We start from the raw sequence: 14,413 nt of genomic DNA on the forward strand, positions 1-14,413 counted from the left end.
AGCCTATAATGCAACTGTGATCCTGTTTGGTGAGGTCAAATAAAGAGATCCGGTTAGCTGGACTTCACTTAAGTGCAGGCTGTCTATAGTAATAGTGGGATAGTGTCGCCATTATGAAAATAATCATACAGTATCTGCAAGTGGTGGACTCAATCCTAGGCTGGCTGTCTTTTGAAAGGCTTACCAGTGTGCACTAAATAATAGTGAGCAATAACCAGCTCATCTTCCTAAACCTTCCAATCCATCATCCAAAGGTACAGCCATTCCACTTCCAGCACCAAGACCAGGGGAGATAACTTGCAGGTTGGATGAACAAACGTGAGTTAAATCCTTCATAGGTTCAAAATTCTTCCCTACTAAACCACAAAATTCAGTTCCTAACATACAAGGTAATGCACAGCGCTATACAGACTTTGTATGAATGTTTAATTGTGCTATTATTTAGGAGTACAATAGAGCTACAAATAAATAGTGAGAGCTCTATGGTTGATGCCACATTGCATATTTTGACTGCTGCAGTCCTTTCAAGAAGAGAAATAGAGGTCGAAATTCAACAACGAGTAGCTGCATGTATTCATATACGTGGTAAATTAAAATTTAGCAGCACATGTCCTTTAAAATGTATGGTTCATTTAAGCCAGGGATCCCCAACCTTTAGAAGACGTGAGCAACATTCAGAAGGAAAAGGAGTTGGGGAGCAACACTAGCATGAAAAATGTTCTTGGGGTGCCAAATAAGTGCTATGATTGGCCATTTAGTAGCCCTTATGTGGATTGTCAACCTATATTGAGACTTTGTTTGGCAGTACAACTGGTTTTTATACAACTAAAACTTGTCTCCAAGTCTGGAATTCAAAAATAATCACCTGCTTTGAGTCCACTGGGAGCAACATCCAAGGGGTTGGAGAGCAACACATTACTCACGAGTTACTGGTTGGGGATCACTGATTTAAGCAAACCACATATGACGTTAGAAATGCGTCCAAACTTGGTCCAAAATCTTCACCTCTGCCCAATGTTAAATTATTTCATAGTGACCTCTGTGGCGTGCTTGCTTACCTTGGCACAAAAATTGAATTGTGGAGGAAATTTTCAAAAACTTTTCTGTATTCAGCTTCATCTTTTTCTGCTTTTTTCTCTGCCTCGGTTTTAGGACAAGCACAACAATGGCCCTTTTCTCCTACGTTGCCTTCTGGCTTTGTAGGCTCCGTCACACCTTCAGTGTCAATGGTCCCGTTGGCATATTTCCGATTAGGTACTTTATCTGAAAGCAAAATAATACCATGTACACTTTCATTTTACTTATCTAATCCTTTCAAGAACTGGAAAAAGAATGGCAGCAAAGCAAGACCGTGTTGTATTTACTTCAAAAAAAGGCCACCATAGTGTTTTTTAACCATGGAAGCATTTGGTATAATGGAAATTCAACATCTCATAACACTGCAAACAACAGTGATAAACTGCTCACTGCTGATCACAACATACGATGTTAACATCAGGAGTCGCACCTTTGAAGCAATAGTTGTACTGATACAAGTGTCTGTCCTGAGGCTGCTGCTGCCATCGCACAATATAGTAGGAGAGATTCCCGTTTGGGAGACTGGGTGCGTTCCACTTCACCACCAGCTGAGAAGACGAGTTGGATGCTGAGATCACATCCTGAGGGATGGAAGGAACTGGAATTGAAAAGAGGAATAACGTTTTAATTAATTTTCATGTTTAGAACAAGCTGTGTACAACACACAATATGAGCAAAGCATGGCAAAATTAGCTTTTGTTGCCATTATATAGGATTACAACATTATACAACAGGAGTGGAGATTAGAATATGTTTAACAATACAAATGTATGCAATGCAATTCCATTCACTAATATACACAACCCTTGATCAATTAGAGTAGGGACGTTGAACCTCCTGCCCTCCTGCTACTGAATAAATGGGGACCAGGCTGAGAATATTTTATGTGAATTCTATGATGGAAACTCTGCACCGGCCATCTTATAATAAAGAGAAATACTGATTGAAGAAGATTCTCGATCACGGCAGGCAACGGTTGCGATGGTGAATCCCCAAAGCCATGTGAGTGCGTAATGTGTTTGTAGACTGTGTGCACGCTCCAGGCAAGAAGGCACAAGGGAGACATACATCTCAGCGTAACTTTCTGTTCAGAGCTGGAAAGCCTGGGGATGCTCTGCAATCCCATTGGAACCACATTTCCCATCAGTTTACCAAGTTTCTATTAGTGCTTTATAAGAGATGACAAAGTCTGTGTTCCTCTGAATTTTCACTGCGTGAAACTGTGAAGGTTTTTTTTTAAAAAAAAATATCTTACCATCAGCCGTAACACTTTGGAGAAACTACTTGTCTTATAATTATACATTCCACCTAAACAAGATCAATATTATTGCTGTCTTTCAATGTAGGAGCTATCCTTCATTCTGACTTACAAGCAAAGCTCATTGCTAGTGTTACTGGTCAGAATAACTGCTAGAACCCGACTAACAGAGGACCTGCATGGAAACTTAAGCAGAGAACCCATAAGAATAAAACATTATCTGCTTAAAGGAATTGTTCAGCATAAAAATAAAAACTGGGTAAATAGATAGGTTGTGTAAAATAAACAATAGAGATAAAGATAGTTAGCCAAAAATGTCATCTATAAAGGCTGGAGTAACTGAATGTATAACATAATAGCCAGAGCACTACTTCCTGCTTTTCAACTCTCTTGGTTTCCACTGATTGGTTACCAAGCAGCAACCAATCAGTCACTTGAGTGGGGGCCACATGGCCATAATCGTTTGCTTTTGAATCTCAGCTGCATGCTAAGTATCAATTGCAAACTCACTGAACAGTTATGGCCCATGTCACTGATGAACCCACAGTTAGAGAGCTGCAAAGCAGAAATTTGGATTCTATTAGACATCCAGTCACTCCAGCCTTTAGACATTACATTTTTGGCTAACTATATTAGAAACATTTTTATTTTGCACAGCACTTTACACATTTTAACACTGAACTGTTCCTTTAATAACACAAAAAAATGTTCCCATTAACCTTGAATTTGGAAGAAAAACCAGGACGGCCAAAAAAAACAATAAACCAAATATGGAATCTGATTCTATTTTACATAATAAAAATTGTAAACAATACAGACTACTGCATCATGTTTCAAAAATGGTTGACTCCATGTCACTATATGTATATGCTTTGAATGTTCTGACTACTGGTATCCAGCACTTTAACATCATATGTTGTTAGGGGATTGATTTGCTTTGGCTGAATCTTGCAAGAGGTGCGGGGATTCCATGCATATGTACAAGGAAAGTGTTTGGGTTAACTAGTACTTATAGGGAAGTGTGGACTTTGCATACCTGCTGCATCTGTTCGCATATATATGATCTTGCTCTTGGCACCATGGATATGACGGCTCTCCAGCATGGTAAGGGTTATAGCCTTCACATAGACTGCATATTGTGTCCAAGGCTTTAGTCCCTGCAGGAGGATTCCAGGGTCACTTTCCTTGCTGGCTGGGAGGTCCACATCCACCATATTCCAGCTGTTGGATCCGCATGCATCCTGACCATCATATTCGGTTACATTACTGAACGGTCTGAAGTGCAAGAAAAAGAAACCAGAGACATAATCAGAGGAAAGCCTAAAAGCTGAATGCAGCAAAATGGGAATGAACTGAACGTTAAAGGAGATCTAAAATCAAAATATAAAAATCCATTTTCGGATTGCCCAGGTTTTCAAAGAACTTTCCTGCTTTGGGTTTCATGCTGGGACTGCCACAAAGTATGGCAGCTGTGTTGTTTCTGTTGTGCCTTAACACAGACATACGCTTCTTTGAGAAACAAAGACAGCCACAGTTAACTTGCTTCTGATTAATTGACCATAGTGCGTGTGAATGTAATAGGGACCTTAGACTGCAAGCTCCTCTGGGGCAGGGACTCATGTGAATAATGCATAAGCAACGCTGTGAAAATGATTGGTGCAATATAAATAACAGATTTTCCATAATAATAATAATTTCTTGCCAGATCATCTCCTTATTTAGATGATACTAGATTTCTCACCATTCTGCAGCATTATGCCCACTTATATGGTTACATTTTTACATTTGTTGTCTTGCAATATTATTGTGTTTCTTTCTTGCTGCACTTTAAAGGAGAAAGAAACCCTGTAGAAAAAACCCCCATACCCCCACTCTCTACAGGGTTTCCGCCATGCAACGTGAATCTGAATTAATTACCAATCATGAATGTTATAATGTATGTACTGTATGTGGTGAGCTGGTCCCTAGGTTCAGGTATCTGATAACAGAGAATGTGAATCAGCAGAAAATGGATAAGGAGCAGTGAGGGAATTTTCAAAGACATGTTCAATGTTTAAGGGCTGTGGTGGCTCTGAGCTTGTACAATACATAAGGTGCAGAATTCCTAACCTAATTTATTGTGGAGTATTAGACCTCCTCAAATTTAATTTTGCTCTGCCCTTGATACTCATCAAAGACGTTACACTAACTATGGTACAATTCATGCCAGCTTTACGCATTTATCAGTGCCAACGTTTTTAGATTGACCTTTTCTTGGGTAAGAAAGTGCCCCAGAAATATAACTGTAATGTGGGACTCACGCCTCTTTGTAGTAGACAGTGAAGCTGATAAGGTCTCTGTAATCAGGTGGCCTGTAACGCTCCCATGTAAACTTAATCCGGTTCTTACTGGTGCTATTGGAGGTGAAATTTAAGACATGACTCTCGCCTGCAAATGACACAGATGGGTATATTAGTAAAAAGAAACACCATTTTTTAAATATTTGGACTTTCAGTAAATACAACAAATAGATTTTGTTTTCATACATTAAGAGGCACATTTATTAAAGTTTGAATTTCGAATTCATGTGAATTTTTTTTTGTTAACTCTATTAAATTTGATTATACCTGAATATCGAATGGGGGTTATTTATTAAAAAAATCAAATATCTAAAATTTTGACGAATATTCCAGACGCAAAAACTCCAATCTAATTTGATTTGAATTTGACTAAACCCGATTCAAGTTTTTTCTCCGGAAAAGAAGGTGAATGTCAGAAAGGCTAATAACAGCATAAAAATGGTCACTGGACCTCTCCCATGGACATATACATGAACTCGGCAGGCTTTAGGTGGCAAATAGTGGAATTTGACTTTTTAAAGGGCCAGCATTTGATAAATCTTGGAATTCAATTTAAAACTTGAATCGAGTTTGGATAATTCACTATTTGAGTTTGAGAGTTTTGACCATAAAAAAAAAAAAAAAAAAAATCGAAATTACCCATAATAAATCTGCCCCAAGGGTAAGTAAAATAATGAATAACTTTTAGAGCAGCCATGTCCAACCATTTCAATTTACAAGGTGGTTCTGCTGCAAAGAACACTCACATGATGCCATATTTCCATTAGTACTGAGGCTGATGTCCTCTTCAGTCTGCCTCCCCTTTGTTCCGGTTACTTCCTCCATGCGGTAAATCTCAGAAGCGCATAGCTTGGAGTTGAATGCAAAGCGTATTTTGCCCTCTTTGATGGTGAGGTTGTGCTTCGACCAGTCCCACAGCTGCTGTAGGTTGTTATTGTCAAAGACGTAAAAGGAATAATTTCTGCAAAATTAAAAACAGGAAGGCACAAATTAAGCAGCATTAGGGTAACGCCATCAGCTATAACATATTTATCTACATTATTGCCATTGTCAGCTAACAAATAGGGTATTAACTGATAACATCTGAGAAATAGAGTGCAGAGACAGTTCTGGTTTCAGTTTTTAAACACCACTAAGGAAACCATTTGCTTTCATGGGACAACTGTTCCCTCTAAATAAGAGTTGTACTTCAACTAGAGCAGTGATCCACAACGAGTAGCTCGTGAGCAACATGTTGCTCTCCAACCCCTTGGATGTTGCTCCCAGTGGCCTCAAAGCAGGAGCTTATTTTTGAATTCCAGGCTTGGAGGCAAGTTTTGGTTGTTTAAAAACCAGATGTACTGCCAAACAGAGCCTCAATGTAGGTTGACAATCCACATAGGGGCTACTAAATGGCCAATCACAGCCCTTATTTGGCACCCCAAGAACATTTTTCATGCTTGTGTTGCTCCCCAACTCCTTTTACTTCTGAATGTTGCTCACGGGTTCAAAAGTTTGGGGATCCCTGAACTTGAGGTTGAAAGGTTTTCTTTACGAGAGATGTTATTTTCCATTAAGTGGTGGTTCACCTTCAAGGTAGTATGTTATAGAACAGCTAATTCTAAGCAATTTTTAAAGTGGTCTTCATTATTTATTTTTTATAGTTTTTTTTAATTAATTGCTTACTTCTTCTGAAATGCTGCAAATATATTGTTACTGCTACTTTTTATTAGTCATCTTTTTATCCAGGCCCTCTCCTATTCATTTTACAGTCTCTCATTTAAATCAGTACATGGTTACTAGGATTATATAGATCCTAGCAACCATCTGAAATTGCACACTGGAGAGCTGCTGACTCAAAAGCCATAAAAATATAACCAACTGGAAAAAAAACAATTGCAAATTGTCTCAAAATATTACTCTCAACATCATGCTAAAAGTTAATTTAAAGGCAAACAAACCCTTTAACACTGCACATTAATTACACCTGACATAGCGGGGCACAGTTAAGCAGACAAGTAGATGTAAGTTGAAAATCTTCCTTTTAGGGCAGAGACACACGCTGCAATTCAGGGAGATTAGTCGCCTGGCGACAAATCTCCTATTCTTCGGGGCTACTAATCTCCCCGAACTGCCTCCTCTGCCTTCCCACTGGACCAAAGTTTCCTTGTGAGGCAACTTCGGAAAACAAAGCGCTCAGAGTGCCACCCCGCCGGCAATTTACATTCTAGCCGGGGGGGGGGCAGTTTGTGGGAGATTTGTTGCCCCAAAGAAGAGGAGATTTGTTGCCCCAAAGAAGAGGAGATTTGTTGCCCCAAAGAAGAGGAGATTTGTCGCCAGGCGACTAATCCCCCCCGAAATGCAGCGCGTGTCTCTGCCCTTATAAAAAACAAATAACATAACAGACAATGACTAGCATTAATGCCAGGGCTGTCCCAGCTACAAGCACTCATCTTGCTCAGGGCAGATTGCTTGCCTAAAAAAAACCCTTCCAACACGTGACTGTACTTGAGCAAGTTTGGCTCAATGAGGAAAGAACATTCTCAGTTTGCTAATTGATCTCATGTCTAAAAATTCTAAATTCTATTTTCAAAAACAGTAGTCTGCAGAATTTGTTCCTACTGGATGTTATGTGGCACTGATATTGCACTGCATGAATTGCAGCATCTGATGCAAAAAGATGCAGGTATGGGATCCGTTATCCGGAAACCTGTTATCCAGAAAGCTCCGAATTATGGAAAGGCCGTCTACCATAGACTCTATTTTATCCAAATTTGTAAAAATTATTTTCTTTTTCTCTTTAATAATAAAACAGTAGCTTGTACATGATCCTAACTAAGATATAATGAATCCTTATTGGAAGCAAAACCAGCCTATTGGGTTTATTTAACGTTAAAGTGATTTTCTAGTAGACTTAAAGTATGAAGAACCAAATTACAAAAAAATCCGTTATCCGGAAAACCCCAGGTCCTGAGCATTCTGGATAACAGGTCCCATACCTGTCCCACGTGATTTAATTTTTCTGATCGACAGCAGTTTCCCACTGCCTGAGACAAAGACAAGCTAAAAAGCATGACTGCATTTTTATAGAAATCAGACCAAAGCTGAGTATTTCTTACTGACAGAAAATTTAGATGTAAATAAAGTGTCAGATTTTTTGTGACAATGGGTGCTCTATGTTTATCTAAACAGAGAATTGCTTATTGCAATTTTTAAACGAGATATTTAAAAATAGTACACTTGCCGGAACTGACAGAATATTAGAAGGTGAAAAAAATAGACGTTGTGTGCGCTTTGGACTTTAATGTCAGCTGATGTAGGATGCAGAATTTAAAAAATCCTTGACACATTCCTATGAGTAGCTTGAGAAATGAAGTAAAAAGCAGCAGAGATGCCAGGAATTCCTGGTGTAGGAAACTTAATCCAAGCAGGTCACATAAACCAACCGATACACTGCTTTCCCAGGACCTCTAAAGCTACACTTCCCCAGAACAGGAGCCCCCTCGTCCCTCACCCAAGTCTTTATGACAGAGAACAGGTTTGTCTTGTGTGTTGGAGTGAAATGATAAACCAGGAGAGAAATGGAATGTGTCCAAACACTGGCATTCCAGCTCTCAGAAAAATAACCAATAACCCTTTTCTGCCAAAAGGCCTCTCTGTATCCAGGGGATGATAGCTGAACAAGAGGTGGTAGGGATGGCTGGGGAAACAGTTCTAGTTTGTGTCGTATGAAAACACAGAATAAGAAGAGCTTTAGGGGGCAGAGGTGCCAGGAGTAGTAGCAGAACTCATTATAGCAGCTCTAAAAGCTGGGGGCTTAGCACTGTAAACTGGAAAGTGAGGGGTGAATAAAGAGGATCTGGATCAGTTCTGCACTGTGAACAGTGAGGGAGAAAGAGAGTTAAGCTGGCCATAGACGCAAAGATTTGATCATACGAATTTTCAGGCAGAATGTAGAGTATCCAGACATTTTTTGTGGCATGGTGATCAGTTGTTCAGACGATCGGACAGATTAGAAAATTTCTGTCGGCTGCCGATAATACCTCTGCATGTATTGCCGATCTGACGATTTCAGTGGGAGACTGTCACCAGCTTTTGTCAGACATAACTTTCATACGATTGCTGTCAGGGGCAGAACATCGTCTGATCTGTTCTTTTACTACTTTGTTTGATCTGAATGGTTAGTGGCAGGTTGGGAGAAGGCACAGAGCGATCGTTCGATATCTGCAAATCTATGGCCATCTTAAAGTGGACCTGTCACCCAGACACAAAAATCTGTATAATAAAAGTCCTTTTCAAATTAAACATGAAATCCAATTTCTATTTTTTATTAAAGCATTCATAGCTGTTGTAAGCTCATTTAAAAATCTCAGCTGTCAATCAAATATTGGCTGCCCCTCCTCTATGCCATGGGCATAGAGGCGGGGCAGACAATTACATTCACTTTCCATTCAGCACTTCCTAGATATCACTGCTCTCCCCACATTCCCCCGTTCTCTTCACCATTTAATTGTGTAGCCAGGGAATGGGGATGGACATCAGGTCCCACATTCTGGTGCATAAACAAGATTCTGAGATGATACAAGGCTTGCCTTAATAACAGTGTCCACAAAATGGCTCCTGCCTGCTTGCTATCATTTTGAATTCCCAGACTGAAGGAAACAAGATTCAAATAATTTATATAGTGTAATTAAAGTTCATTTTGGGTGACGGGTCCCCTTTAAGAACTGCTGATCTTACATAAAATGGGAAAACTCTAATAGGAATGGGATGAAAAGCAATAGGAACATTTATGAACAGCGATAAAATCAATAGCTGTAGAGGAGTGGCAGTACAAAGAATTGCACATGTGGACACAGAAAAAACTGGAAACAACAATAAGTAGAAATCCCTAGCACAAAGTGGGTTGACAGGAGTGATGGTTTAGGTACAAATACAGTAAAGTGTAAGGGGAGGTAGAATAAGAAGCCCTGTGACATCCTATATACTAATCGAAGGCCTATCTATGTCCCGAGTGGCGGGGAGGCAGATGCGCACGCAACTTCGGTTAAGGAATGCGCGCGCAACTTCAGCCGAAAGACATAGATGCGGCCTTCGATTAGCAGATGTGCGCGCAACTTCAGCCGAAGCCTTCGATTAGCAGATGCGCGCGCAACTTCAGCCGAAAGGTTAGGATCTAGGGAGGCAGATGCGCAGATGCGCGCGCAACTTCAGCCGAAAGGTTAGGATCTTGCGTACCTGCGTGGGTGGCACCGCGCTGCCCAATCAACACGCACCATTCAGGTCACAAGGGTCAAAGCAAACTAATCCGCCCACTGAACGTCTGTATATTCCATTTCGCCCTTTCTCCTCAGTTAAATCTCCTCAAGACTGTTCATACAGTGTGTTGTTCCTCACTACATCTCTCTGCTGAAGCCATCAGGGGCACCATTTGGAGATACAGCTACTAAACTAGCACAACCACTGCCAGCAGCTACTCCACTGCCTCTGTCACACCAGTTAATAAACTGTCTGCCTCGGTCACCAGTACCGGCAGCTACTCCACTGCCTCTGTCACCAGTGCCGGCAGCTACTCCACTGCCTCTGTCACCAGTGCCAGCAGCTACTCCACTGCCTCTGTCACACCAGTTAATAAACTGTCTGCCTCTGTCACCAGTACCGGCAGCTACTCCACTGCCTCTGTCACCAGTGCCAGCAGCTACTCCACTGCCTCTGTCACACCAGTTAATAAACTGTCTGCCTCTGTCACCAGTACCGGCAGCTACTCCACTGCCTCTGTCACCAGTGCCGGCAGCTACTCCACTGCCTCTGTCACCAGTGCCGACTGCCAGCAGCTACTCCACTGCCTCTGTCACCAGTGCCGGCAGCTACTCCACTGCCTCTGTCACCAGTGCCGACTGCCAGCAGCTACTCCACTGCCTCTGTCACACCAGTTAATAAACTGTCTGCCTCTGTCACCAGTACCGGCAGCTACTCCACTGCCTCTGTCACCAGTGCCGGCAGCTACTCCACTGCCTCTGTCACACCAGTTAATAAACTGTCTGCCTCTGTCACCAGTACCGGCAGCTACTCCACAGTGTCCGACTCTTGCGCGCGCATCTGCTAATCGAAGGCTTCGGCTGAAGTTGCGCGCGCATCTGCTAATCGAAGGCCGCATCTATGTCTTTCGGCTGAAGTTGCGCGCGCATTCCTTAACCGAAGTTGCGTGCGCATCTGCCTCCCCGCCACTCAGGACATAGATAGGCCTTCGATTAGTATATAGGATAGTCATGCTGTTAAGAAACCTTAACACTAAGCAAGGTTTATGTAACGGTACACGGTTGGTTGTGAAGAGCATGAGACAAAATGTTATCAAGGCAGAAGTGCTTACAGGATCCCATAGCGGTGATACTGTTTTGATTCCCAGAATTGACCTTACCAGTTCTGACCACGAATTACCTTTTAAACTTAAACGACGACAATTCCCCGTTAAGGCTGCATTTGCCATGACAATCAACAAATCACAAGGACAAACATTGGATAAAGTCGGCATTTACCTATCTGAGCCTGTGTTTGGTCATGGTCAACTTTATGTTGCATTTTCAAGAGTGCAGCGTTCATCTGATGTTAAAGTCAAGATTTTAAATACAGCTCACCAGGGAGAACTCATTCAAGGACAGGAGAACATTTTCACAAAAAATGTTGTTTATAAAGAAATTTTTCAGTAACACTTTACTACCAATAAACTCAAAATGTAAAAATTCTAATAGCAGATAGGTAATAACAAGCAATAGGCACAGATTCAGTCTACATCCCCACAAATTAGCGTCGTCAGTTGCTGCCTGGGAATGCAGAGTGAATCAGCACCCATCGCATTTTGCTGCCTCACTGTTGTTAGCATTCTTTCATTAACGATTCTTTAGAGAATCGGGGGTTTACTGGTTCCTTCTAACACAGAATATATAGATTAGAGTTGGCCCCACACAGACAAATTATCTTATTGACCTGTAAAATGGGAGCCTCCCGACAGCCTACCAAAACTGACCTCTTCTTTGGGGCAACAAAAACTGACCAAAAATTGGCCACGTGTATATGGACAGTTTAGATTGTTCCTTTGGGCATGGAATGCATTGGCATGTTGATGAAGTACTCTCTTGATGGGTCTCCACAGGCCCCCATTGTGATCTGATTATTGGACTAGAGACCAAATCGGATCATCCCATTTTGGCCCAGTTTATTGGTATACAAATGGAGCAAAGATTTGCTTATATAGCAACCTCCCCAGCTTTTACCAGCATGCTTGCCAAGCGAGCAGATCAGACAGCATTTGCCCACCATTACTAAAGAGAGCAGATATCATGTTAGTTAACAAATCCACAAGTAGATGTGATTTGGATATTACATTGTTTATATTTACATTTATTGTAAAATATACATATTTGTTTAACCTTAAATAGATATCCAATCTGTATAACCATGGTCCCCGCTGTCACTATGGTGCACTGTTGATGTTTTATAAAAGCACAGCATTACATGTACAACAAAAACAATAATTATTTTTTTTTTATATAATGATAAAAAAAGAGAGAGCACAGATATACATATAATTGGGAAAAGGTTCAAGGTGTTCTTGCTGGATTTCCAAGAGATAGGTAAGCCTTTCCAAGGGATTTTTATTGACCATAGTCTGCATGATTGCACCACAGGCTTTTCTACATCCGCCCACTACCGAGAATACACTAGAACCTTATGTAGGTGCCTAATAATCTTCCTTTCACAGCACTGACATAGTCAACTACTCACCCAGGCATTTGCTCCTCTCCCAGGATGTAGCGCAGACTTTTCAGGAAAGAAAGAGATACCAATGCATGGGAGTGACGAATCTTCACATAGCCAGTGACCGTCTCTATAAGACCCAAGAAATTCTCCAACTCCGAAGCAATATTTTCTGTAAGGAGACAACGTCAACTTAATCCTTAAGAAAAACATTATTACGTTTATTTAAAAGAGTTATTTTCTCTCTCATATTCACTCCTTGACATTACTAAGTTCATGGTATTACTTTCCAGCTGTAAGGGATATAGGAGAAATGCGGAATTCCTTCAATACCATTATATTTTTAGCAGCCAGCAGCCAGCAGCCAATATGGCACTTTGGTAACATGCAGTGTTTAGATACATACCACAAATAAAAAACAAAAATCTAGAATATATATGTGAATGTATGGTTTATGATTTACATAAGCAGGATGAAGTAAAGAGGGCAAGAGAGTTGGACCTTCAGTTAAAATGATAACTAAAGGTCCAACTCTCTTGCCCTTTAGCGATCATTTTAACTAAAGGTCCAACTCTCTTGCCCTTTAGCGATCATTTTAACTAAAGGTCCAACTCCCTTGCCCCTTCGTTATCATTTTAACTAAAGGTCCAACTCTCTTGCCCTTTCGGTATCATTTTAACTAAAGGTCCAACTCTCTTGCCCTTTAGTGATCATTTTAACTAAAGGTCCAACTCTCTTGCCCTTTCGTTATCATTTTAACTAAAGCTCCAAATCTCTTGCCCTTTCGTTATCATTTTAACTAAAGGACCAAATCTGTTGCCCTTTAGTTATCATTTTAACTAAAGGTCCAACTCTCTTGCCCTTTAGTGATCATTTTAACTAAAGGTCCAACTCTCTTGCCCTTTCGTTATCATTTTAACTAAAGCTCCAACTCTCTTGCCCTTTCGTTATCATTTTAACTAAAGGTCCAACTCTCTTGCCCTCTTTACTTCACCCTGCTGATGTAAAGAGGGCAAGAGAGTTGAACCTTTAGTTAAAATGATAAATGTATTTTGACACAGCACAGATGAATCAATGCAAATGCAATGCAGGCAGAGAATGGACCCAGTGACCACCCTCTTCCCCATTTAAACAGAATGTTATGTGCTGAATATGTGCAAGCATTTGGATTTCAATTTAACAATAAATCACTGAAATATTTTCCATATGGAGGCCAGGAACCCAGTACACCAGCTGCTCCAATATTACTTCTGTGTTTGCTTATTCTTTTGGGGCATTTAATTAGTTTTTACCCAAGGTACATATGCAGCATGTTTTTATAACTCACTACGGTCTTGTTTTCTTTGAACAAGAAATGTAATGGACTTTACCTGGACTTTAATATTTACAAAAGTCTCTCTGCAAACATCCAGGGCTATATAGTACAGGTATGGGATCTGTTATATGGAAACCCATTATCAAGAAAGTTCCAAATTATGGGAAGGCTGTCTCTCCTAGACTCCATTTTATCCAAATGATCCAATTTCTCTGTACCTTGATTGAAACTAAGATATAATTAATCCTTATTGGAAGCGAAAGCAGCCAATTGGGTTTATTTAATGTTTACATGATTTTCTAGTAGACTAAAAGTGGGAGAATCTAAATTACGGAAAGATCTGTTATTCAGAAAACCCCAGGTCCCAAGCATTCTGGATAACAGAACCTATATATATTAGGGTAGTCTGTCAAGAAAGAGCTCTTTGTTGCCAAAAATCGGTAACTATTATTGCATTTGTACAAGACAATGCTTCATGGGCTATGGACTGAAGAAAGAATTGTTCAGATGAAATAAACATACAATTAACCCCACTCCAGTCCTGTGTCAGGGAAGCGACAGGTAGTCATTTGGAAATATATGCTGTTAAGCTCCCATTCATAAGGTCTTCTGCCTGCATTTCCAAGAATACACCATTTAGATGCCAAAAAAAGGTTCTGAGCTTTCAACAGTGTCCATCTTGGCACAGCC

The 14,413-nt window shown here is 40.6% G+C and overlaps 1 protein-coding gene across 2 annotated transcripts in view; it reads right to left on the bottom strand.

Moving 5' to 3' along the window:
* The window catches only part of igf1r.L (insulin like growth factor 1 receptor L homeolog), a 166,842-nt gene that overhangs the window by 29,396 nt on the left and 123,033 nt on the right, over nucleotides 1–14,413 (bottom strand). For both annotated transcript variants that reach the window (XM_018253259.2, XM_041586870.1), the window contains 6 exons: nucleotides 12,436–12,580; nucleotides 5,421–5,635; nucleotides 4,636–4,762; nucleotides 3,372–3,610; nucleotides 1,508–1,675; nucleotides 1,059–1,263 (listed from right to left, as the gene is read on the bottom strand). In XM_018253259.2, the coding sequence (XP_018108748.1) occupies nucleotides 1,059–1,263; nucleotides 1,508–1,675; nucleotides 3,372–3,610; nucleotides 4,636–4,762; nucleotides 5,421–5,635; nucleotides 12,436–12,580 (1,099 nt within the window). The remainder of the gene's footprint in view (nucleotides 1–1,058; nucleotides 1,264–1,507; nucleotides 1,676–3,371; nucleotides 3,611–4,635; nucleotides 4,763–5,420; nucleotides 5,636–12,435; nucleotides 12,581–14,413) is intronic.

This window comes from Xenopus laevis, chromosome 3L (assembly GCF_017654675.1).
Source record: "Xenopus laevis strain J_2021 chromosome 3L, Xenopus_laevis_v10.1, whole genome shotgun sequence".
Taxonomy (NCBI): Eukaryota; Metazoa; Chordata; class Amphibia; order Anura; family Pipidae; genus Xenopus; species Xenopus laevis.